The sequence below is a fragment of the Mya arenaria genome, chromosome 2 (genome assembly GCF_026914265.1).
Source record: "Mya arenaria isolate MELC-2E11 chromosome 2, ASM2691426v1".
Classification (NCBI taxonomy): domain Eukaryota; kingdom Metazoa; phylum Mollusca; class Bivalvia; order Myida; family Myidae; genus Mya; species Mya arenaria.
The window spans coordinates 15,207,183-15,234,397 of record NC_069123.1 but is presented as its reverse complement, the minus strand read 5'-3'; the positions used below and the strand labels follow the sequence as shown (position 1 = coordinate 15,234,397).

Genomic DNA, 27,215 nt, shown 5'->3' with positions numbered 1-27,215 from the left:
CACTTTCAAAACTACGATGTTCGAACCATAAATTGAGAATAGAAACTTGTGGGCACCTAAACACAGCAAAAGATGATCGTATGTATGTTTTATTATCAAATTGTGACAAGATAAGAAGACAATATTTGTTTGCTTGGTACTCTTCTGGTAAAGATTTAAATGATTTATAATCTTATAAAAACAATGAATTATGATTGAGCTTCCAAGTAAAGTGTTTTTCTGTGTGACTATAATATTAGAAATTAACAAATAAGGAGAAATAATCATGTTTAGCATGTACAGTAGCTATATCTGCTTGAATTCATTCTCTTGACAGAACTCATGATTATTTTATCATGTACATATATGTATGGTATTAAGGGCCGGTGGCCTTTAAATACTTACTAAATTAATTTCTTGACTTGACATGAAGCATTATGAATGACTGTTGGCTAGGCTATAAAGACAAAAAAACTATCAGAATTAATTTATTATTTCTATAAGGTAAATGTTAACATGGTTCGATAACGTTGGACAATTTCTCAGAATCACATATGTAAAGACAGTATTCTCATCTGAGGAAATACTGTTGCATTATTCTGTTGTGCAAAACTCCTTAAAAAATTAAAGATGCACTCTTACTCCCAAGAATATTAACCACAATTAAAACAATTGTTTTAATATACCAAAAAGAATGAATAAATGTCGAAAGCAATGTTTCTCATGAAGACTACCTAGTTTAATTTGAAAGAAAAGTGCAGAAAACATGGTATTTCTACCTTATGAAACAATAGTAGATCACAGTAAATCTTTTATAATCCATCAATCATTTAATACTTTTGCTTTTTTAACTATTAAAAACACGGTTACAATCTTGTTATCAGTTATTGATTTTTTTAAGTAGTTAAAGGTTTGTCACTCAAAATCTATGTTTGTTTCAAGTAGTACATGTACAGTTTGATAAAAAAATACATGATATACTGCATTATAAGGCTAAAAATGCTTTCAACCTGATACAATGCAATGTTGGTTCCTTATTGTATATATGTTTCCTATGTAAGAGAAAAATCCACTTACAATTAACATAAGAGCAAAAAAAAAAAAGATTATTTATTTCTCACAGAGAGAGAGTCACCATATGTCTGAGATTTTTTTTTTATGTTTTTAAACAATAATGTCTATCTGTATCTATATGGGAACGTCGTAGATAGTGCTCAGTGATGACTTTTACACGACGATGGAGTGCAATTACTACACATAGACGATATTTCAGCCTTGAGCAAATTTTAATGCACACGGAATTAATTTAATAAAAAATGCATGAGCACCACAACTGTTCATTGGCCCCAAAACCTATATATTGCCACCACAACGTTCACAAAATATAGCCTTCAAAGGTCGACAATACACTTGCACAACGGTAGAGCATTTTAAACGAATAAAATAAAATGTTGTGCCTATGATTGGGCGTCGTGATTTAAGATGGCAGAGTATCATTATGTAAAATAAGTATAAAAAATGAATGAAAAATCTGTTTCTTTCCGATTAAGTCTTAGTTACTTTTCACGCATTGTTTATTTCCTGTCGTTTGACCGACTGTTTTACCAATCTTACGACATAAAATATTTTAAAATGAAAACATCGTCTGCACTTTTAGATGTACAATATTACTTCATTAATACTGGAATTTATACAATTTAAATGTTTAACAATGATTTGAAAAACTTCTGTTCAATTCAAATTGTTTCGGGTTCGTTGATGTTGTAAAGCTTTGAAGCTACATACTTTATTTTAGAAAAAGCATCCATTTTCGCGACACGTTCATTGAGTGGTGGCTCCAAGGTTTGAATTGATTCAGATTGGAAGGAAATTTAGAAATTGTAGCCATGTCCAAAGCAAATACTCAACCGAAATACAGTAAGTAAATTAACACTCGAAATGGTATTCATAGAATTTCTTCGTCTTGTACTCAATTAGACGCAATAACTTATGGTAGGACTCGTTCATCAGTATTTGTCAACAAATAAAGTCGCACGGGTACATTTGTTTTATAGACATCACATTGCGGGATTAATTTCCTATTCAATTTGAAAATCGTTCTGTATTTTCGACAAAGGCACTTAATTCTTCAGCGTTAATTTGTCAATGCTCTTCCCATGGATCATCTTGTCAAAAAGTGAGGAGAAGGTGTTCTGTGACCTCTTGGTAGGATCATCTTGTCCAGGAGTGAGGAGAAGGTGTTTTGTGACCTATTGGTGCTGTGTTCCAGTTATGTTGTAGAGGTTAGAGAACATTTTTCCCTTTCAGCATAGAAGAGATTGCAGTCAATCAGGTAATTAGAAATGGTTTCAGGTTCACCACATATACACCAGTGCTCCAATTCTGTGGAGGTAATCATTCAGTTTGCAGTGCCCACTCTGAAGCTGTAGCAGAATGCCTTGGTCCATGGAAGGGAGTCGAATGAAATAAAATTCTGTTTAACAGAGGTGTGGTTGGAATGTAGTATTCAGTTTGCTTTTTCTGAAATGCGCCATCGTCTTGCCCATTTAATGTAAAGCGCGTTTCTTGCTGCTGATTTGATGTCGCCTTGGAAAACTGCTGTCATAAGATCCTCATTCAGCAGCTCAGCCTCTTTTGCAGCTTTTTTGGCCAGCATGTCAGCTACCTCATTTCCTTGAATGTCAGCATGGCCTGGTGTCCAAGAAATTTCATGCATGTTTGATTGTTCACAAGATTGCAGAAGGTTTTGAATTTCAGTGATCAAGCTTTTTTGAGAAGAGAAGGACCATCCTAAGGTTAGAATTCGAGCTGAGGTTTGACTGTCTAGTAGTATCCTTATATTTTGTATTTGCTTCTTCTTTGCTTCATCAATAATGCACTGTAAAGTCATTTTTATTGCCACTAATTCTCCAACTAGTATTGAAGCACTCATGGCAACTGGCTGGCTCATTTAGTCTACTCTTTCCTGATTATTGAAGTAAATGCAGGTTCCTGATCCACATGGCCCTGGATTTCCTAAGAATGACCCATCTGTGAATGCAATTACAGTGTTCACTTCATCCTCTGCAATAATATGTGAAATTATCTTTTTGGCAGCTTTTTGTTGTGCTAGATTTCTTGTTTTTAAGACCTAGGTTGTTCCAGTATTCTGGCCTTCTTCTACTTGGTTGTAACCCTTCTTAGTAGGATGCATCTGGTTCAATTGAATTTGTGTTTATGTCTTTCAGTGATTTCATGTCTGTTACTTGTTGTAGCATTTTTATACCCCCACAAACGAAGTTTGAGGGGGTATATAGGAGTGAGCTTGTCGGTCGGTCGGTCTGTCTGTCGGTTTTCATGGTTTCCGGACGATAACTCATGAAAGGCTAGACAGATTTGAAAAAATTTTGGTACACAGGTGTAACATCAGAAGATACAGGTCAAGTTCGATATTGGGGCTGGTTGGGCCAAAGTCAAGGTCACTGTTACTAAAAATAAAAAAACTGTTTCCGGACGATAACTCATAAAAGGCTTGACAGATTTGAAAATTTTTTAGTACACAGGTGTAACATCAGAAGATACAGGTCAAGTTCGATATTGGGGCTGCTTGGGCCAAGGTCAAGGTCACTGTTACTAATAATAGAAAAACGGTTTCCGGACGATAAATCATGAAAGGCTTGACAGATTTGAACAATTTTTGGTACACAGGTGTAACATCAGAAGATACAGGTCAAGTTTGATATTGGGGCTGGTGGGGCCAAGGTCAAGGTCACTGTTACTAAAAATAGAAAAACGGTTTCCAGGCGATAACTCCTGAAAGGCTAGTTTTTCTTGTCAGCAGTGTAACTTCTAAATTACCCAACAGATTTAAATAAAACAATAATGCATGATAAAAGAAGATGCAGTGTGCAGTAACCTTGGAGTTATGGCCTCTTTTCAAAGGAATGGTTTGCCATTCCTGTGTCCAGGCGGCATTTGGGGGTATTCGTCACTCCTGTGACAGCTCTAGTTGTTACTGGCGTTGGCTGTTTTAGTTGATCTATCCTCTTTTCACCCAGGTTTTATCTCTATTTTAGTCTGTTTTATCAGGGATGTGTCAGGTTTGGCCATTATAATCTTTGTATTCTCTGATGGCAATTTCTTCAAATCTTAGATCTATTAGAGGTATAATTTGGCTTGAACCTCAAGACCTTACAAGCTGGCTGAGCGCACAGCACCAAGACAAATGCTGAGACCCTTTCTCTGGACTTTGTCTAGTGTTTTGCCTGTTTTGCCTGATTGCCATACGGGAGACACATATTCCATGTAAGGTACTACCAGGCTCTTGTATAGCCATGTCATGTTTTCTGGACTGATTTTCTCAGACTTTGCAACATTCATTAAGGAGTTTACTGCCGTTTTTGATTTCATTTCTACTTGGCTCAAGTGATTCTCAAATGTAAGTTGTTTGTCCAGAAGCACACCAAGCAGCTTGGTCTTACTAACTTGTTTCAATTCCATTTTGTTGAAGTGTTATCCAAGGTTCTTTTCTTCGGGCTCCTGCGTGAAAATTATGTATTCCGTCTTTTCAGTGTTCAATTTCATTCTCCATTTTTTTTGTCCATAGTGTCACTTGATCAAGGTCATGATAAAGTATTGCTTTGGTTTTTACTAGTTTTCCAAATTGTACCATCATCAGCAAACTTCACCTTTGAGCTTGTCACCTCTTTCAACATATTACTAAGGAAGATATTGAAAAGTAAGTGAGATAAGACAGATCCTTTAGGTAATACTATTGATGTCTCCATCATCTTTCCATCGGTGTTCTCTACACAGCAATAAGCCTCCCTGTCTTGTAGAAAGTCTCCTATCCAAGTCCATATATTTCCCCGTATACCTAACCTGCTCATTTTGACCATAAGCCCCTTTCTCCACACTGTGTAGAAAGCCTTTTCCATATCAAGAGACACAGCAGCAGTCATCTTCCCTTGGTTCATTCCAACAGTTACATCTTCAACAAGTATGAGGAGTGCATGGGTTGTATCTCTTCTTTCCCTGAACCCTTCTTGTTCTTTATCAAGGATAAATTTATGTTCTACAAAACTGTACAGGCGTTTTTTTATTATACTTTATAGGCATTTTTCCAGGATACTGGTAAATCTTATTGGTCAGTATGCTCCTGCTTTGTGATATCAATTGAAATTAATATGGTAAAACTGTTAAACCAAAATGCCACATTTTATATATTATTAAACCAACTGTGCACCAGATGATCTATTTGCAAGAAAAAAAGAAAATTGTCGAAAACTGTCATAAACTTGGTACAAATGTGTACAAAGCAATGAAACTTTCTAACTGAAGTACCACATAGTTTACAATTTATTTAAGTTTAGCAGTTATTTCGTATTTTCCCATTAAAAAAGAATACTGGGTATGTATACCTAGTAGAGTTCATTCCTTATGCATGATTGGCTAGTCGGTGTTATCACGTGATATTACCGAGTTAGGTGTATAGCTTAATTATGTCATTCGATTAGAGTAAGCCGTCGAAGCTCAGTGGGTACGCTGGACTTCAATTTTGGCGACACGGGTTAGAACCTTTTACATTTTGGTACTTTTTTTTACAATTATGATTTCAAAGCGTAACACATTCTATTAAATGATTGTCCTGAGATTCGTTACAGAAAAAAACTTTTTTGGGTGTCAATCTGGTGTACAGTCCCTTTAAGTCGTTATAATTTTTAAGTGACGAATAGTAGCTTTTTTACAGCCATTTGAATACATATTTTTTTGGCATTTTTGTTTAATATTGAATTTCCGTGAGTTAATGTCAAAATTACAATAAGAACAATTATATATGTTTTCATTTCAAAGATTTAGGTCTGTTAGAGACGCCAGCTACAGCAGACCAGAGTGAAATATCCACTATTGATGGATCTATGATAGAGTCAGATACAAGTTCTACCCATGGTCGCCATGTTTCACCTTGGTCATCATCGAAAAGGGTATCATCATCAGGTCCTACGAACTACAGCAACCTAACCTCAGGGTAAAATAAGTATTTTAAGTTGAATAACCAACATCTTAATGGAAAAATGTTTATATCAAGATGCTGGTTATGCAATTTAACAATCAGTTTTTGAACTCACTATAAAAACACTACTTAAGAAACTGTACTTCTCTGCTGAGTTCCTGTCAAGTATAAATTATGGAGATTAGATTTACAGGAAAAATAATGTAAAGAGTAAAACTTACTTGTTGTGATAAAAAGTTACAAATTACTAATAAAGTAATAATTTGAGCTCAAATGATTGTGTTCACATGTAACAGATTCTGAGTATTATATAATTCATTATTAATAAATACTGTGCATAATCCATTAAAATTAATGTTTTTCAGTGGCAGTGTGAGTACTTTGGACAGAAGAGCTAGATATAGCACAGGTCCTTATAGCAGTTTGAGCAGTGGAGGTTGCAGTTCAAGCTTCAATGCCACACCATCCTCCAACAGGACCCCTCGGGTATCTAGTTCCTCTCGTACGTTCGGTTCCCGGCGCACACCTCACACCGGGGGAAGCAGTGCAGCAACTCCAGGGCCTACCACTCCTGCTGTTAACTGCACAACACTTGTTGGTTTGTAGTTTTACATTCAGGTAAGTTCATACTTCAAATTCATAGCTGACTTTGCTGAGCCTGTAATAGTTTTGGATGTGAATTTGTCAAAGATGGTTCAATGTCTACTTATTAATAATTTTTGAATACAAATTCTGTATAGGATTTTATTTGGGCTTTTTAACATTCTTGAATAACTAAAAAACTATCTATTTTAACATTCACTTTTACAGATAGTTTGACATGTTAACATTCCAGCAATAGTTGAGGGTCGAGGGCTGGCTCGGGGAGAGGTTGGTATGGCCTCCCTAGACCTGAAGAAACCAGAGTTGTGGCTGTCACAGTTCTCAGATATGCCAACATATGTGAAAACAATCACAAAGCTGCAGATTGCCCATCCACTGGAGGTATTGTACAGCAATGGTTGTGGTATTCTGACTTGGGAAAAATAATTTTGACCACCAGGCAACGATTTCTCAACAAATCTTAAAAATCCTTTAAAAGTAAAACTTTACCTTATAAATTTTTTTAACACAAATCCAGTTGTTCATTTTGCTGCGTGACCTGAGTCCTATACTTTATTTTCCTGAAGAGCCATTATTTTTAAATGTGTGTATCCTGTAGATGCACTGTATTAAAGTTATTGTGCGCAAAGTAGTGCTGGGGATTCTTGGTTATGATTTACGAGGAATGCAGGCAGATTTTAAAATGAATGTGTGTAAACTATATTGAAACAAAAAGCTTATGCCCAGTGTATTTTCCACCATTTTAGGAATGGGGCTGGTGCCTTTTGATCATCATTTTGGCTAAAATTTGGAATTCAAAATGTGCTGTGAAACATTCACAAGACTGAAGATAGTTTGACAAATTTGGGCCTGTTGTTTAAATTTTATCTTTTAAAGGGAAAGTGAATACAAAATTGTTCATTTTTCATTGTCAAGAAGACTTTTTTGTAGACCTAATTTGTTTTGCAGATTTTTTTACATTAAAATCATTTCCATAAGTGAATACAGTATGAAGTTAATCATTTATGTTCTTGCAGATCATTCTGCCGAGTACAGCATGTGAGGCAGGAACTATGACCACTCTATCCAAGATTGTGACTGACCAGTTCCCAAACACTGCCATTTCTACAGTGCAGAGAAAATACTTCAATGAAACCAAGGGTATTGACTGAAACTGTCATATATTTATGATGAGAGAACCGGGGGCCGTTTCAAAAAATATTTTAGTCGATTTGAGTCGTAAATTGAAATTATCTTTGTGCCATAGTTTCATGATTTTGGGGCATATTTGTGTAAATTTAATTGTAGTTAACCTTGAAAATTAACATTAAGTTGAGGAAATAAACAAAATTGATAACGGTGTTGATATTTGTGACATTTACATAGACTTAAGATATTTGAAACTAAGACAAAAATCCTTTATTGTGTTATTATCATTTTGGTACTAAATTCGAGTCTTGTCATTTCAAATAATTTTCTTGCCAATGATAATTGTTTATTTACAGGCCTGTTGACTGTCAAGCAGCTGTGTGTGCCTGAATATAGCAGTGTGGAGCTCGAGGTTGCATCAAAGTAAATCAAAAGTTAATTTCATGTTAACTTTGAATAGTATTAACGCTTTTTATCTTATATTCTTGTATCTTTCATTTTCTGCACCCTCAGTGCTTGGTTATCAGTCTCCCCTGTAAGTGTGTGTAAAAATATTTGAGTTTAATTATTCTGCTTACAAACAATAGCCAGAAATGAATCAGATAGTAAAGTTCCATAGAAAAAAGTACAAAATTTCTGTGTAAGAATTGAACAAAACAATCAGTAAAAGTGCAATGATTTGTTTTAAAATGCTTCTTTTGGACACATATTTCAAAACCATGGGTCCTCTGTAAAACAATGACACCCCATCATTACCTAGTTTTGTGCACTCAGGTTACTTTAAAAATATGCATCCATTGTATGCACATGTTTAAGAAAAACAGGTCCTCCGTAAAAATGATGAGTATATTTAGGCTTGGATTGCCCAGCAAAATGAATCACTGCTGAAAATGTATTACCTCAATTCATTGCATCTACTGGCTAGTATTGATTTCTTTCTCTAGGTACTACTGCCTTGCTGCTGCTGCTGCCCTCGTCAAGTATATTGAGTTCATACAGAACACTGTCTTTGCCCCTTCTTCAGTGAAAATCATCTTCAAAGGCAGTGAAAATACAACAATGATTGGTGAGCTTCTTTTCATGTTTAAACCTGGTAGAGAGTTATTGATAAGAACTTAATCTGTTTTTGCACTGCAGAAGTATGTTAAACTAATGATATGGATAATACTGGGTTCAGCAGTATTTTTGGTAGCATTTGTAGCAGCTTGGATAACTGTCAGCCGGTGGTGAAACCATATTCTTAAAATACTGCATGCATGTTAAATTCTTCACTTGTCAGATAATTATTTTCTGTACACATAATTATGTCATCTGCCCATAACAAAAAGCTATTCAGTGACCACACACTATATGGCATCCAAAACAACACCAAAAACCTCATTCACTTTCCTACAGATATGTCCACTGCACGTAACCTAGAACTGCTCCAGAACCAGCGAGATCCCCGCAGTGACCACACACTGTATGGCGTCCTAAACTACACCAAAACCTCAGGAGGGGCAAGGCTTCTTCGGTCTAACATACTCCAGCCACCATCAGGTAAGTATGTATGTGTGAATATAATTCTGATCTTACCATCTGAATCCCATGAAACTATCATGGACACTTATTGTCCTCTGGTTACTGAAGAAACAGCAGAAAAGAAAGCGGAAAACACAGTGTGAGATACAAGGCTGTGTGGGTAAGTTATTATAGCTCTTTTTTGAGTAGACCTCTTAGTTCTTTAATATGCTGAGTGTAAATCACCAATACAACTAAGATAGCTTTCCTGGATTAACCAGTACTTAGTTCTGTAAGTGTCCCAGTACTACCCTCAGAGCTGGGTGCCAGGTAAGGGAACAACTGATACCATTTTGACACTAAACTTTAGTATGACACGATCAGGGATTGAATCCAGGACCCCCCCATTCCAGAAATGGAAGCATTGCCACAAGCTATTGGAGAGGTCTAAAGGACGTTTAGAAGTTTACGTATCTTGCAGTCTGTATTCAGTTCTTTAAGAATTAAAAATTATGAAAAGTCTGAATTAAAAATAAATTAACAAAAACTTACAAGAGAGCCAGAGATGTTCTGCAATCTCAGGCCTGTTAGTTGATTTAGTTTGTCAAACAAATCCTTGCCGTTTTTCAAGACCCAGACACAATCACACTGAGACAGGATGTGGTATCTGAGCTGATAGAGAAATCGGAGGTGTTCTACAATCTTCAGGCTGTCATCAGCAGGTTCCTTGATGTTGACCATCTACTTTCACTCTGTGTACAGGTACACTCTCGCAAGATAAATGAGTTCAATTTATAACTTCTTGTTAAAATTATAAAAGTGATTACCACAAAATCAGGAACATTTCCTCTTTATTTATTTTCTTAGGTAAGTATTAACTCGGGGAACAGCTATATTTTGCGTGTATCTTGTAGATTCTTTTAGTGCCAATTTTATTCAAACTATGAAAAAACAAGTGTTAACATTTAATGTAGTTTGGCATTATAATAATGCATGCAAAATTGAAGGATTATTGAACTATCAAATTCAATCAGCAGCTTATTTCTCTAGGTACCAAAACAAGAGAATATCAAGACAGCCGAGAACAAAATTACAAATGTTATGTACCTGAAACATACCCTGGAGCTGGTGCCTCCACTGAGGGATGCACTCGGAGACTGTGAAAACCCACTGTTTAAGGCTTCATACAAGGTATATAGGCTGGTTTTATATGTATGGGTATGTGATCGGCATCGGAGAATAAAATATCATGAAAAATGTGATGTTCTGAAAGACATGCAAGCAGACTTTCAACTTTCTCTTATAATGCTCTGATACGAAACAGAAAGTATAAAATATCAGAAAAATAACAGAATTCTGAAGGGTCAGGTTTCTCGTAAAATGTAGTTTTAAAACGGGAGGTTTCAATTTCTTGCTATAAAATCAAAATGATCTTACTTTCCACAATTCTAATGCATTGTTTAAGATTATATCTACCCACGGATATTCTAAGCAATATTTGATGTATTTGAAATAAAAGGCTAAAAATAAATGGCTATTCTAGAGTGCTTTCTTGTCATTAAATGTGATTGATAACTGAGATCAAGATTATCTACACATATCTGAAATCACTCGGGATATGTTGCCTCCTCTTAGCTTCCTACAAGGTAAGGGTAGGTGTGATAAGTAGCAGATTTTTTTTTTTTTTAAATGCAAGTGATCTCCAAGTGGAGCTGGTTCAACCACTCAGTGATTGATTAAAACTGTGAAAACTCTCTATAAGGCATCCTTCAAGGTAAAGAGTTAATAGAATTTTGGTGGGTTTCACCACTAGAATAGAGAAGCATTTCCTGGTACATGTATTTTTCACATTGTCAGTTTCCCAATCGGGCTTCATTATGTATCTTGGGATAATGGTATTGTGCAGAGGAAAATTATGCAGATATTTAGCTTTTAAGGTATTAGCCGCGTAATACACACTTTTTTAAAAGCTTTAACCGACAACATAGTTATAATCACGGTACACTATGGGACTTTTATCCAAATTTTGAAGATTTTTTACCGTGAATTAAAAAAGTTATTTATGTTTCATTACACCCTACCCCAAACTCCAAGGGCTACAAAGAGCGACAAGTAAATATTTTGCCTATATTTGAATTTTTTTCGCATTATCAGAGATTATGAAATAAACACAACAGTTTCTGGTAAAATAAACTTCAGTTAACAGAAAACTAAAGTTCAAACGAAAACATTATTGATACACATGGAAAAAAATCATTTTGATTGATCTTATGATTCTTCGGAAAAGAGCAGTTTTTCGATGTTTGAAAATATATAGCAGTTTTATAAAATTCATAAAAAATAGTTAACTATAAGGCAAGCTGCTGAAATCATTTTAGATATTATCTATGATGTCTATTGAACAATTTAAAAGACAATTTATGATAGTTTACCGTCCAGTTTTGAAGAAAATATACATAATGTCATGTTACCATACATTTTTATAGCTAATAAAATGCTTAAAATCAACCTTTTTCTTGTAAAAATTTATTAAGCTTAATTGGACTTATTCATAAAATGTACGCTTTCAAATAAATGAATTTTACTTATGATACTAACTCAGAATACAGAGTATAAAACAAATGAGTGTACTTTTAAACTAAAATATGTGAAGAAACAAGAACACTAAGTGGGCTCGCCGCTCCAAAAATATCAGAGTAAAAGTTCTCAACTAATGTTTGTTTTTTTAATATTATAACATGTAAACAATCTCTGTGGGTAATTTGATGTCTATCTGTTTTATTTTGTCATTGGTATTCTAACAATTAGTTTTTTTCACAATAATTATTCACTCTTCAACAGTTGAAGTTTGCTCTGTTCCCATGCTTTGTACTTGTAGTGTGTGCACAGATGATAACTACTCAATGCTGAGTCAATGCTGATTTGGTTTTCATGCACCTTCAGGCACTTTACCCATCAAGAATGTTTAGTGCTGTAAAGGAAAAAAGTTGTACTTTAAAGCCTTTCTAACTAATTAGTATAGATAATTATACTGCCATACATATACAAAATAAAATATAAACAGTTTAATATTTCTCGACATTATTTTGAAAAAACAACAACAAGCTGATACATACATGTATATATATATAAAGAAAATTATTAAATTTATCAATAAAATTCATCATCATCATCATCATCATCATCATCATCATCATCATCATCATCATCATCATCACCACCACCACCACCACCACCACCACCACCACCACTTGACCACCATCACCACCACCACCACCACCACCACCACTTGATTATTGAATACAGTGTGTTTATAAAAACAAAAACCAAGTCAAATATGTTTTATATGAAATACTCACATTATCTCGATAAGATGCGACTGCCTTGTGGATGGACATGGCTGTCAAATCCGCTCTCAAGGATCCAACATACTATGTCATAGTATTAAATGCAGGCTGGAATTCTTCATAACCCAGTGTTGTTGACTAAGTAATATTCAGTCATTTTCCTGCCTGAAAGAAATTAGACTTCTAATTATCAACCAGCAGAAACTACCACCGTAAAATACAAATGCACAAGTATTATACATTCTGCACTAATATTTGTTTTAGCCAAGAGTAAGGGTTGGTAGGCACAAATGTGTAGTTGTTGTGCATATGGTTGATAATGATTCACAACAGTATGGGGTTTTAACGAGACCTACACCAAGCCAATGAATGTCAATATTGTCCTAGCAGATGCGGCTTCAAGCCCCAAACCATATACAACTTTTTTTCACAGGTTAATTTTGAAAATATGCATTTTGTAAACAAATAACGGGCATGTACATGTATTGTGGTATGTTAGAAATAGGTCACATACCAAAACACATCATTTTTAAACACAAATTTAAGTCTAATATTTTTCTAAGATTTTAAACAAAAATTTAAGTCTAATATTTTTCTAAGATAAAACAATCAATTTAAAGATTACATACTCATATCATATCTTAAACATAAGTTATGTACATAAGTACATATAAAAATATGTAACATGTACATAAGTACATGTAAAATATGAACATTCTGTCTAAACATTTAGCTAATAAAAATGATTTAAGAATTCCAAAGATAAATTAAAAACAAACGCTTTTGAACACATCAACATACAAAACTGCTCAAGGATACTTACATTCAGAGCCCTTTGATATGAATATCTGAATATCCCAGTTCCATGCCGATTGTTGACAGTTCGTTTTTTCGAGAGAAAATCATCTCTTACGCGTATATTTCACTTATAATCCATGTTTTACTGTAATGACTCAAATTGTTAGATGTATCATAATCAACTGTCAGCGTGTACTTTTAATGTTTATTTATTTTAAACGTATATTCATGAGAAAAACATCACAATGTTTCCAAATCCTACGATGTAGAAATTCCATTATTGACCTATGAATAGCCGGGAAATACCTTCTGTTTCTAAAAATAGCAACATCAGGTACAGGTCGAATACGCCCGATGTTCGTCACGACCTGTTACGGCAAGTGGCGATATATGTCGATGTTACCCTATGTTTCCCGAGTTGTATTACATGGCTAATACCTTAAAACAAAAAAAATGCTATTGAAATATACAGGCATATAATGCAGATGGTAGCCCCCCTGCCCTCCCCCCTCCCCCCCTTAAACATTTGGTTATGTGATTGGGGTGGTTGTGAGTTTTAGCTCCACCAAACCTAAACTTTTAAGTAATCAATTTGCATAAATTATCATGATATTTTATTCATCTATTTCTAGTTGCTGGAGGACCCTCGTTTCACTGTGATGCTCAACAAGATTAACTGTATTGTGCATGAAGATGCGAGGTACCAAAAGGGGGCGCTCATCATGAGGTCACAGAAGTGCTTTGCTGTCAAGGTATGTAATGTCGGTGGTGGGTGGGGGATATATGGTGAAATTATTTTTGGGTTTGTGGAAAACACATAGATGGAAGATATACATTAGTTTTAAACTGCTTCAAAATTTAACTGTGACACAAAAACTCAAAGGTCAAGGTCAGGTACTATAGTACCTTTCTTACAATTCTTTATCATAAATAGTGTTTCTTTAAAGACAGTATCACTAAGTATTTTTAAGACAACATTGATTATGATAATTATGATGTTTTCTCTTTAACAGCCTAATATAAATGGTAACCGTTCCTTTGCATGTCAGTTCAGTTTTAAGTTCTGTTTTATATGGCAATATGTTTATTGTTTTTTTGCATGTCTGCCTGTCACATTTAGATATTTCAAGTATCTGAGGATTTTTTTTTAATCATAATACATTGATAATTAAGTATTGGATTATGCTCTTTTAATACATCTATTTCATAACAGGTGATTATTCTAATTGTTTGTTATATTACTCTCCTTTTTTCATTCCTTTCAGGTTTACTCGACATTGCCAGAAAAACTTACACGGAAATTATTGACGATATAACAGGTATCATGTATTGTCAGTGATATTAGAACTAAGTGCACTGTACCTTACTTAAAATGAGATCCAAACAGCCCAAAAATTAAATTATGACAAATAAAATAAAAGATGAATACATGTAGTACAGTTTTCATAAAGCATCTAAAGTCATTTCCTAACTTTAATAGTCAATTTCCTAAAATTTCATAGTCAGATTTTACAAAATGTAGACTTGTAAGTGTTTTTAACATTAAAAAATATCTGTCTTTTTTCAGTAAGGTCAATGAAAATAATGTATTTTGGAAATACTTCATTTTTTTATTTCATATGACTAACGAGATACTAAGTGACTTAAGTAAAGAAATTAATTCAGAGGTTTTATGAATATGCCCCTGGTTTCAACCCAAACAGACTACCCAGCAAGCTACTTTTCTTAAGCTATCTTATTAAATTATTTTTATAACTTAAATCCAATTATAGAATTTTCTGCAGGAAACTAGACTCTAGACTAGACTGTTTATTTCATTTAAAGAAAAGCTAAGTAATGATGAAACCTCTCTAGACTTTGTGTATTAACAAAACTCAAAAAGTCCCAATTTCCTCCTCAGACCTAGTTCAGCAGATGTCCGGTACCTACAACCTTCCCCTGAAGGTGGCGTACAGTTCATCACGGGGCTTCCACATTCAGATGTACACTGGAGGGCCAGACGGACACACACAGGACTCTCTGCCAGGAATCTTTATTAAAGTCACCAAGATTAAGAACACTTTCAACTTTACCACCACAGACTTGGTGAGGACTATTTTGTTCATGTTTATCTAATGACTTTGCCTCTGTTGTTGTAGAAAAGGTCATAATTTTGACTTTCAATTGCCTGGATAATTTGTGAAATGAAGCATCTAAAAAATAATCATAATCAAGGCATTCTGAACTTACACTGTTACACAGACACTCATTTAAATCTTTATACAAATGGTTCATTCCTTAAACATTTTAATCATTGATGTTTTAAATTTCAGATCAGGATGAATGGTAAGTTACCATATACCGTACTTTATATGATTGTCCAGTTATTGTTATAGCGTTGTGGCAATTTGCAAAGCATTAAACATTCAATGTATACCATAACTTAGAAAAAAACATGCAGTATGGAAGCACATGTCCACCATGAAGCATCTCCATGTCTAGAGCATGTTCCATAACTGTAGCTTATTTTTTTGGTGAGTTATAGTTCTCAATTGACCAAGAAAAATGGGTGAGCGTTGGCTATCGCTTGCAGTGTTCTTGTTTAGCTGTTGATAATTAAAGTCATTATTGCTTCTATAGTTACAAATTAAAAAACATTTACAAGATATTTTGAATAAATATCAGTATATTAAAAGTGTTAAATAATCTCATTATTTTGCAGACAGAGTAAAGGAATCATTGCATGAGATCTACATAATGACCAGCATGTAGGTACAAAACTCAATTTGCAATAATTGACCGAATTCTCATAAGCTTTGATAAATTCTTTGCTGTTCTTTTCGTTCTTGAATACTAAAACTCAAATTACACATTCAAATTCTAAATGCATGTTATTCAAATATAAATGATTTCACCTGCTAGAACTCTCAACCAGAAACTTTTCAAACATAAGGGCAAGGTAGATGTAGGTGATGCAAAGACATGTACCCTTTATTTCATGTATGTATGAGGCTTTAAAACTTTATGTGTTTGTCACTATGAAAGCTCTACAGAGCTTGTTTGACCTTTTTAGCTAGTTCAGAGTTCATCCTACACTAAAACTTAAGGAGAAGTGACTTAAAATGTACCCAGTCTCAATAAGAGAAATGACCTCTGCGAGAAGTCTTCAATAAGTGTGACATAAAAATTAAAATATATATTACATTTATCTTTTTGTCCTCAATATAACATAATCATTTACTGTCTAAAGTTCTATCTGGCATTTTCATTCCTTTCTAGTGTGATGACGGAGCTGTTGAATGGTGTCCGTGATGACATAGGCTGTCTATATAAGCTCACAGACACTGTCGCTATGCTGGACATGCTACTCTCCTTTGCCCATGCTTGTACACTCTCGGACTTTGGTGAGTGAGAACAAGAAATGTACAGATTGGAAATTCATAAAAGGGCTTATTAAATAGCATGTAATGGTATGAATCCATTGCTTGTAAACCCTAACAATTTTCTTACCCGAAACAAAGCAACAATGCATTTATGATACTTTGAAATTCTTAAGCTAAACTTGAATCAAAGTGAAATGAGTTCTTAGGTAATATCATTGGGTTAATATGTTAGATTTTGGATTACTTTGGTTTTGATCTAAAGATATATGTGACACTGAATAATCAATTTGTTGACAGTGTTAACCTTATTAGGCAGTTTGTGTGATTCTTTTCTTTAGCAGCAGGATCAGAGTTTACAGACGCCCCTTCATAAACTTATAACTTGGTAATTCTCATTTAATCATAAATATGCTTGCAGTGCGACCAGAGTTTACAGACACCCTGGCTGTGAATCAAGGCCGCCACCCAATCCTGGGGAGAATCTCAGTTGAAACCCCTGTACCAAACAACATTGTAGGTTATAGGCTCATTTTTTATTTGGACTTCACTGATATACTCTTTGCTCTGAGTATTATATCATGCTTTGTTGTTGCTGTTTGCTGTGACATTATACATACTTGTATAATTTTCTGTTAACATTAGTTCATCATTGATGAAGCAAAATAACAAATTAGTCATTATAATTGTCATTTCAAGATGATAGTACCTTGACTGAATAATTATTGTTAACTTCATCAAGTGGTTGGTTCAAACTAGTTAGTAGGTGCTAAAACTAAGTCTGAATCTTTTCAGTATGCTTCGGAGGACAGCAACTTCCTGGTGATTACAGGACCAAATATGGTACGTTTGAGCTGGGCTTAGGTCCTAGGATTGAGCCTAGGAAAGAAAGTCCAAGGCCTGTATCAATATAGTTCTAGTTCTTATCTTAGACAATTGCCTTAGGGATTCCATTCAGTCTATTGGCCAATAAATTGTGTAGTCCAATCCAAACACTGAGATTCTGTTTTTTTAAAATTACCAGTAAGTTAATTCTAAAGAGGTTAATAATTACAGCTCTAGCAGGAAATATAATAGCATTTGTTTCGTCAAAATTTGTGTGTATATATATGTATATAAGTGCTGGTTGTAAGTTGGCACCTTGACATCCTCATATTGTGATTTTGTTCCATTTTATGGAATGTATTGTCAAAGAGATGCTTTCAGTGTTTCATAGAAATCTATGAATTAACTGTGTGATTTCAACCTGTTACCATATTTATACAATTTGATCGGGCCACAAGTTATCATAACATGCTGCAAAAGGCCCGGACCCCTTGTTGTCACAAAAATAATATTGTTGAAAAGCAATGCTTTATTCGGTAATTATAAAAAATGATTTTAGTTTAAACAGAAAACATGTAATTCATTGTAGGATAATTAAATCAAAAGTCTTACAGAACAGATTTTTATTTTAAAAGAAATCAATTAAGATATATAATAAAAATAAGTTAAAAATGATGCTTGATAACTACGTCAGAGTGGAAAATCAACCTACCTGCGCCAGATAGCCTTACTACAGATCATGGCTCAGATGGGATCCTTCGTGCCAGCAGATTATGCATCTTTTCGAATAGCCAATCAGATCTTCTCTAGGATTGGCAGTGATGATGACCTTGAAACAAACTCATCAACATTCATGATGGAGGTGGGAAATATAGCACAATTAAATTACGTTTTATTTAGAGTGTTTTAATTGATATTTGTGATTAATTAAAATTTTGTCGGATGAATTTTGTTTAAACACAGTCTAACTTCAGGGAAAGTATTAACCATTCAATATAAATAAAGTTAAACTAAATAACTGAACTACCTACCACTTGTAACTATTATAAATAATTACATTATAGGTAAACACACACAAATTAATTTTAAGAAATATAGTACAATGTAGATCAAAGAGTCCATTGAAATGTTATTAATATTATTACAGCGTTATTACATCCTTTTATCACCATGAAATGTTTTTCAAGTGCTTTGTGCAAACTGGTTGTTTTTCAGTCTTAAATTAACTATTTTTCAGATGCGTGAGATCAATTACATTGTTCAGACTGTCTCCACCAGCTCTCTAATCATCATTGATGAGCTTGGTAGAGGTAATCTCACCACCATTTCATCAAGCATCCTAGGGGATAATTTATACCTAGGAGAGATTACCAACATTGCAAACTTCTTCAAATTCAAACTTTCTGCAAAATTTCTCCTAGCTAGGTATGAAATATCTCCTAGCTAGGTTTGAAATATCTCCTAGCAAGTCATGAAATCTCTCCTAGCTAGTCATGAAATATATCATAGCAAGTCATGAAATCTCTCCTAGCTAGTCATGAAATATCTCATAGCTAGTCATGAAATATCTCTTAGCTAGTCATGAAATCTCTCATAGCTAGTCATGAAATATCTTCTAGCTAGTCATGAAATCTCTCATAGCTAGTCATGAAATCTCTCATAGCTAGTCATGAAATATCTCATAGCTAGTCATGAAATCTCTCATAGCTAGTCATGAAATATCTTCTAGCTAGTCATGAAATAATCTCCTAGCTAGTCATGAAATATCTCTTAGCTAGTCATGAAATCTTTCATTGCTAGAAATGAAATTGCTGCTATCTAGGTATGAAATCCCTTCTTTATTTCTAGATGAAGTGGCCCCAAGTTGTTCAATAGTTTTGAGACTTAACAACGACTTCTGAATCTGTAATAGAGCAAGTTTAAGGATGATAATCTTTTTTGTTTGCCATTTTAAACTGACACTTATTAAATCTGTTTGTTCAATTTTGACATCTTGAACCTAATCTCTTAAGGTTTGTGGGTGTAACAGTTGAAAATTCTGTCAAGTTTTTTTTGCTCAGTTGTTGAAACAAACATATAAGATATATTTAAAAAAAAAATTGAAAAGTTGGCCAATTTTTTAAATATCCATGAATGATCAGTTGATATAAATGTTATTTTGATAGCATTTTTTGCTGAATTTAATTGAAATCAGTTTCATTTCAGGAACCAGTGTGGAGGAAGGAGTGGGGCTTTGCTTCTCCATTTGTGAATATCTCTTGAAAACAAAGGTGAGATAGTGTTAAAGATCATGACATTTATCTTCTTTAGTGCTACTGTCTTGTTTGTTTTATGGCATGTTCAAGGTTCAAGTTTATATGAATAAGGCTGATAGCAGATTTACTTTTTAAAATAAAGTTAGTATGTTTTATTAGATGTGACCTGAAGGCTGCGTCTATAGGGATACATTTTTACAATTTCCAATGATTAAGGGTTTGTGGATAAGTTTTTAGATTGTAAGAAAAGTGAATACTTATGAATTTAACACATTTCTTTCATCTTTTCTTAAACTATGTTGTAAAAGAACCCCTTTAGATGTGGATGATCGAATAAATAAAACACTTATATAAGATATTTTTATAAAGAATTGTTAGCCAGATGGCTATAACATAAAACAACAAAATTATTAGCCTTTTTAGCTCACCATAGCCATAGGCTGAGGGTGAGCTATTAGGATCGATGAATGTCCGTTGTCAGTCCACATTTAGTTTGTTAACACTCTAGTGGTCACATTTTTGCCTCAATTGTCACGAAACTTGTTCAGGATGTTTGTCCCAGTAATTACTCAAATGAGTTCGAATATGGGTCATCTGGGATAAAAAACTAGGTCACATGACCCAAAAATTGAAAAATCTTGTTAACACTCTAGAGGCTACTTTTTCAGTCCAGATATCCTGGAAATTTGTCAGAAAGGTTGTTTCGATGATTTCTAGCTCAAGTTCAAATATGGGTCATATGGGGTCAAAAACTAGGTCACAGAACCCTATATGGAAAAATCTTGTTAACACTCTAGAGGTAACATATTCAGCCAGAATTTGTCAGAAAGGTTGTTTCGTTGATTTCTAGCTCAAGTTCGAATATGAGTCATCTGGGGTAAAAAACTAGGTCACTGAGCCCAAATATAGAAAAAAATTGTTAACACTCTAGAGGTAACATTTTAAGCCCAAATATCCTGGAAATTTGTCAGAAAGGTTGTTTTGATTTTTTAAGTCAAGTTCAAATATGGGTCATCTGTTTTTTTTTATTGTTTTAAAATCATTGAAGGTACCAACTTCAAAATTCATGAACTTATTCACAGTAAATTGTGATATTTTGTGACAAGTTATATAAATCTAACTTAAATATTGTAAGAGTTATTGCCCTTTGTATCTTTTTAAACAAATACAAAGGGGTTTTACCCGTTTTCCCAACAAAAATTTTTTTTGCCTGCGTCCTATACAATCATGATATAATACAGTATTTGTCATGTTTTTACACGTCTATTTAAAAAAACTGGACGTATAATAGTTCCACCTATGTTGTATGGAAGGGCAGACAGGCACCATCCAGTATGTAGTCCTATCAATTACTTTTGAACCCTTTGTCCAATCATGACCAAATTTGGTCAGAATGTGTATGAACGTGTTTGATAATTAGCAAAATTGCTTTAGTTACCCGAGAGTTATTGCGCTTAAATATTAAATTTACCTAAAATTGCTCTTGTCTTAGCAATAACTTTTTAAGCATTTGTACAATCATCACAAAATTTGGTGAGAATGTGAATGGGCCTATTATTGCCATTTAACAAGTCTATAGCACAAAGTGTTACTCAGGTGAGCGATATAGGGCCATCTTGACCCTCTTGTTATTGTGACTGGTCACTGGTCATACACAGTGGTTAATTCCCTTTTTCAATGGAAGGCACTGAGCTTGAAAATCGCTACATATTCACCCGCATACATGTGCCTGTCGTAAGTTGTAACAGTAAGAACCACAGGGTACAAGTTGCTTAGCGTATGTTTTAGTATAATAGTATACTCTGACAACTCTAGTATCTGCCATTCACAGTAATTGTTAAAGAGCCCATCATCCTTGGTGTTCTATAAAACCTCATAGGTCCACCATTACATGACAGCTTAATAATGCAATAGGCAGACATTAGCAGAGTAAGCACCTGATATCAACCTTATGTTAATGAAACATTTTCTTCATTTCTCATGTAAAATATATATATTCACATCTAAACTTATTTCAGCCGCGTCTTTATTGTCTTGCATCAAATTTTGTCTTGTATTCATCTTGAATTTGCTTTAATAGTTGAAGGCCATATTTAAGTACCCGATGCACAAACAAGTGAATTTTAGATGCTTGGCAACCCCATGTCGTGTTATGTTTTCATTTGACAAAGTTTTGTGAGCAGAAAAGGAAAATGTACAAAAATGTACAAAAAAAAAACTGAACATAATATAAAAAGTTTTTTTGGTCTTCAAAGGTTGCAAAAAAATGTTGGGTGAAAGCAAAAAGGTTCTATTTTCTTTATTTAATGTCACTTAGAACCTTTTCGCATTCAGCCCTCGATATATTTTACTGTAATAGCTTTTTGTTTGATGTACTTTTGGTGATTTAATTTACATATTCCTAATCAATAAGCAAATATTCTTTTCAAATGATACCAAAATAAAAAATATGGGTCACCGGACATCAAAATTTAAGATTAAGATTTAAGATGGAGCTGTCAGAGAACTACCGCATAATTTATTTGTGGGTGGGATTCCTTAAGTACAAGCTGATAACCTTTTTCACTTGTTTATTTGCAAACTTTGAGTGCAAATGCAGTAAATTTGATATATGTTCAACAAATGCCATGTTTGTATGTACCTTTATATCTGAAGAGGATAGCTGTTAGCCTTTATCTCTTGTTTATGCGCAAACCTTGAGTGTTTATTTCATTTCAGGCATTCACTTTTTTTGTGACCCATTTCCCTGAGCTAACCACTCTTGACAGTCTGTACCCAAATGTTGAGAAGTAAGATTTAACAAGAAATATATAAAAATAGATCTTTGAAGAACCAGACCACTTTAATTCCTTAAGTCATTGTTAAAAAAATATTTGGATTCAGTTATAACATTCAATAAATCGTTGTTGAAGAATTGTTTTTGAAATCAGTCTTAAAAACAAATTATAAATTTGATCTCAAGTTAGACATGTTTGTTTATTTGATATGTTTCACTATTACATTAAGATTAAATCCAAATCAGTGTGTTTGTTTTCTCACCATTTTTCAAATGGGGTCAGGGATTGTGACAAATGCATTATTTTGACTGAAAATGGGACTTCCAATGTTGCTTAGAAATGAACAACAATGCATAAGATAAAAGAATGTGATATTGTCCAAAAAAAATTATGAAATAAGTAAAAAAAGAACTGATTTAAAAGAATTTCATTAAAAAAGTATACGTTTTAGCATTCTGGGAACCAGCCAAACTTCTGCTCCAAATTGTTCAGAAAAACCCCCACTGCAGTTGTTACTCAGGCATAACTACTTAAACTGCATTTAAATGATTATGTATTTAAAATTTACTAAAACATGATTTCATATACTAGTAAATATTTTGATTGAAAATGTATATTTAAACTGAAGATTTCCCTCTCAGTGCTTGCATATGTTTTGTTACTGTATTTCAGTTACTTCTTTGAGATCCAGAGAAGTTTCAGCACTGAAGCAAACAGTGACAAGGTCATCTACACTCACATACTGGCCAAGGGGAAAACTCAGGAGAAGCACTATGGTATTGCAATTATATTTGCTATGTTTGTACTTGATTTGATCTGATTTTTAGTTAGCAACTGTTTTGAAGATGTGTCATTCAATTCCATGACAAGATTCACTAATGCTAGCAAGAACTGAAGTCTTGTTTGTGGTATTAGTTGAAAATATCATTTAGACCATTCAAAATTAACTGTCATGATTATGCCCCCACAAAGTGGCGGCATATAGGGTTGCCCTTGTCCGTACGTACGTCTGTCTGTCTGTACGTACGTACGTCCCGAAGATTGTTTCCGATCTAATTCTTGAAAACCGTTTGTCCAATCCTCACCAAACTTTAAACACATGTTTGTGACCATAATATCTTGATCAAGTTCGATAGTCATGGAAATCGCTTTAGTCATTTAGGAGTTACGGCCCTTTTTTGCCAAAAATACTTCAAAAATATATGTTTCCAATCTAATTCTTGAAAACCGTTTGTCCAATCCTCACCAAACTTTAAACACATGTTTGTGACCATAATATCTTGATCAAGTTCGATAGTCATGGAAATCGCTTTAGTCATTTAGGAGTTACGGCCCTTTTTTGCCAAAAATACTTCAAAAATATATGTTTCCAATCTAATTCTTGAAAAGTATGTGTCCAATGTGGATCCAACAAGTTTTTTCCTGCCTGAATGGCGCCATATAACCTATACAGTCTTGCGATGCCGTAAAACCCAACTCAACTCAACTTATCCTATATGTGCAGATTATCCTGAATAATCATTATGGCTTATTTTCTGTGACAAAAAATCGAAGTGGGGGCATCCGTGTCCTATGGACACATTTCTAGTTTTGCTAGGAATGTCTGATCAAAGTTGACTTTCTTATGTGTCGCAATAAGTTATTCACGTTAATAAACAGCAGCCAATGGTTTAAAACTTTAATTTGATGTCCATAGGTTATCTTTTGGCTAGTTTGAACATTTAAATGGTTTGATTGGATAATAGTTATTATTGGTTAAATATGGAACAATCTTTATTCATTTAGGCTAACTTTAAAGAAATAAAAAAAATGTACATGTATATGCTGGAGCTAAAGTATACAATCGGCTACTGGACATGTGGCCATTTTGTAGCAAGCATTTAGAACTAAATTTATATTGGTAAAATCAATGGTTTGAGAATGGAAATGTCTGTAAGAATTTGTCTAAATTAGGAATTCTGCCAAATATGATATTTAGCTATTCATAATTAAACACACAGCTGTTTTATCATGTAGGCATTCAGCTTGCTGAGATATCCACCCTACCACAGTCTGTGATAAAAGAAGCCAAACAGTTAGCACTCAAACTTGCAGAGGAGAAAAAGGTAGCTGGATTCATTAATAGTTTAAACATTATTTGCATACAAATCAGTTCAATTTTTAACAATGGCATAGGGGTGACATATGTAATATTTTTTATCTTATGGCCAGGACTTGCTTACTCAATCCAATGACTTGTGGCAATAACTATCTATATCATTCTCGCAACTGAGTTATCTCATGATTTAATTATGTTGTGGCCATGACTTACTAACTCATTTCCACACCTTATTTATCTGCATGTCCTTGATACAAGTAAGTCATTGCCATGAAATAAAAAAACACTTATGTGAATGTGCTATCTACAATTCATGCATTTTTTTGTGAATGTACAGTTGTTGGTATTCAACTTGGTATATAAGTAGGCTTCTTTTCCTGTTTTTGGTACATTGTCAATATTTGTATAATGTCAGATGTCATACCAACACAACTATGTTGATTTGATGAATGTGCAAATTATGTGTTTCTCCATTTCAGAACAATGAGCGCAATGATAAAGAATTGTGTAGACAAAGGGCGGTGTTCAAACTAGCCAACAGACTGGTTCAGGCTGCCAGGAGCTCCCAGCTAGATGAGGATAGTCTCAGACAATATGTGACCAGTCTGAGGAAAAAATACCTGGACGAAATGGGAAATATTGAGGAGTGATATCTGCCTCTTGAAAACTAAAAATATATGGTGGAAAAATATGTTGTTGTTGCACTCTTCTGGTTTTTTACTACTACTGTATGTTGTTAATAAATATGATTAAATTAACTGAATTCGTTTAAGGTGTATTTTCATGAATTGGAAAAAGTATAAGTTAAACATATATTAAGTAAATCATGCAAAGAGATCATTAAACGAAATTTAGTCGGCTCTGTTAAAGTAAAGTGTGCCATCTAGGGTCAAAAACTAGGTCTCTGGGACAGATCTTATTAGAAAAGCTGATTTATAAAATGTTCATTTTTCCTCACACAAATGGAATAGTTTCAGTTGATCAGGTTATTTGTATGAACGATATCTCCGATAAGTATAAATATGGGTCTGTTTGGTTATAAATACTAGGTCACTAGCTCAAATCCTAGGTTTACAAAATTGCATCGTCAAATTAAAAATCAGGCTTTAATGCGGCGTTGCCGCATTGGCGTCTCGTTAAGCATATGGCTATAGGATCCAATCAAATGATTCAAAACAGTAAGTTAAGAATATGTCAACGGGTAACCAGAAACTCCAACAACTGAATGTTAACAAACTATTCAATCACATTCATATCAAAAAAAGGGAAATTAGAAACAAACTTTTTAAAGCCCATCTTCCTTCTGTGCATAAAAGCGGAACTCCGGAATCTGAAGAGATTTTGCAAAGTTAGAGACCATTTTTACGAATGGCTGTACTTTCATTCGAAGCACTTAAAGCCGAAGTTAATGCTGAAATCTGACAATAAGTTTTAGAAAAAAAAATGGCGCAAAATACATAAAGGGTTAAACTACTATCATTTAAATGCCATCCTATTGTATTGAACATAATTAATGTTTTGGGGAACTGGTGTAAGATACGACTTCATATGATAGTAGTTGGAAAACACAGTTATGTAATTTTAAAAAAAGTTAAAATAGCAACCATGATTTCGAATTTAAGTAATGTTCTGCTATTTTTTGGTATGAAAGAACCCTGTTTGTAGTTAAAAACAAACTCAGTATTTTCTGAACACATTTTACTGTCAATGTCTCATGAGCGTATCCATGTCAATGTAAATTATTTAAACGCTTTATGACTAAGCACATGTTAGAAGTTAATTACACGATTACATCTTAATATCTATTTATATTTTAACATGAAGTCATAAAATGGAAATACACGAACACACAAGTACACGTTTTAAGGATTTAAAGAAGTTATAGAAAACTTATGCTTATTGAAGACTAATGAAAGATAATTGATCAACATTCAATATGATGTGCAGTATTGGACTTATATTTTCATTCACGTGTGTATGGTCCGTCAGTATCTGTTGTAGTGGCCGCTGTGAGCTGTGCTGTCTTGTTTCAGTTGAATGTTGGTATTATATAGGATACTAGCATCATTTATCATAAGCGCCGTTTGACCAGATCTGGACAGCCTGTACCCAATAAGTAGAGAGTTTGTGTCAGATATATATACTATTAAGGCAAGCAAGTGCGCACTAAGTTCACCCTAAAAATGCACATCACTGCAAATTAATGTCATCAACAATGTATTACTTTTATTCAAGCTCGTGTGCATTCATGATTATCTTTTTCAATCAGGATGTTTACATACTAGCTCTAGAACGTCAAGGCTGTTTTCATTGGTGCGCTGTTTTCATTGGTGCGTTAAAATACAGAAGGAGCATTTAGTTTTAAATTTATATTAACAGTATACAACTTACCCTTTCATGTTTTGGTGCTTACATTTAAAATATCTTCTGCTCTAAGCTTCAAGTTCGGCTGTTTATGAAACATGGGTGTTACGTAACCTTGCTTATAATAATAATGTAATCAAAGGTCCTATATAACATCGACGTTTGTCGTGTATCAGGTCCAATAATGTTA

General features: G+C 33.9%; 2 protein-coding genes across 2 annotated transcripts; both read left to right on the top strand.

Moving 5' to 3' along the window:
* The first annotated feature begins 1,759 nt into the window (after nt 1-1,759).
* On the top strand, nt 1,760-6,577 carry LOC128213524 (putative protein TPRXL). Its single transcript, XM_052919309.1, has 3 exons — nt 1,760-1,896; nt 5,812-5,986; nt 6,337-6,577. Exons 1-3 carry the CDS (start codon nt 1,866-1,868, stop codon nt 6,575-6,577), a joined length of 447 nt encoding a protein of 148 aa, XP_052775269.1. The 5' UTR covers nt 1,760-1,865.
* LOC128220397 (mutS protein homolog 4-like) lies at nt 6,477-25,428 on the top strand. Its single transcript, XM_052928773.1, has 24 exons — nt 6,477-6,569; nt 6,807-6,955; nt 7,591-7,714; nt 8,059-8,125; nt 8,647-8,768; nt 9,098-9,241; nt 9,834-9,964; nt 10,253-10,393; nt 13,980-14,099; nt 14,361-14,373; nt 14,613-14,666; nt 15,248-15,432; nt 15,660-15,672; nt 16,049-16,094; nt 16,606-16,730; nt 17,128-17,222; nt 17,502-17,549; nt 18,226-18,393; nt 18,769-18,841; nt 19,737-19,801; nt 22,505-22,575; nt 23,236-23,339; nt 24,580-24,668; nt 25,141-25,428. The coding sequence occupies exons 2-24, from the start codon at nt 6,848-6,850 to the stop codon at nt 25,309-25,311; spliced, it is 2,277 nt and encodes a 758-aa protein (XP_052784733.1). The 5' UTR covers nt 6,477-6,569; nt 6,807-6,847; the 3' UTR covers nt 25,312-25,428.
* Nucleotides 25,429-27,215: the final 1,787 nt, after the last annotated feature.

Coding starts and splice junctions, on each gene's coding strand:
- LOC128213524 (XM_052919309.1), top strand. CDS start 1,866: ATGTCCAAAGCAAATACTCAACCGAAATACA. Junction 1,897..5,811: donor AAATACTCAACCGAAATACA/GTAAGTAAATTA, acceptor TTCATTTCAAAG/ATTTAGGTCTGTTAGAGACG. Junction 5,987..6,336: donor TACAGCAACCTAACCTCAGG/GTAAAATAAGTA, acceptor AATGTTTTTCAG/TGGCAGTGTGAGTACTTTGG.
- LOC128220397 (XM_052928773.1), top strand. CDS start 6,848: ATGGCCTCCCTAGACCTGAAGAAACCAGAGTTGTGGCTGTCACAGTTC. Junction 14,667..15,247: donor AATTATTGACGATATAACAG/GTATCATGTATT, acceptor TTTCCTCCTCAG/ACCTAGTTCAGCAGATGTCC. Junction 19,802..22,504: donor AATATCTCTTGAAAACAAAG/GTGAGATAGTGT, acceptor ATTTCATTTCAG/GCATTCACTTTTTTTGTGAC.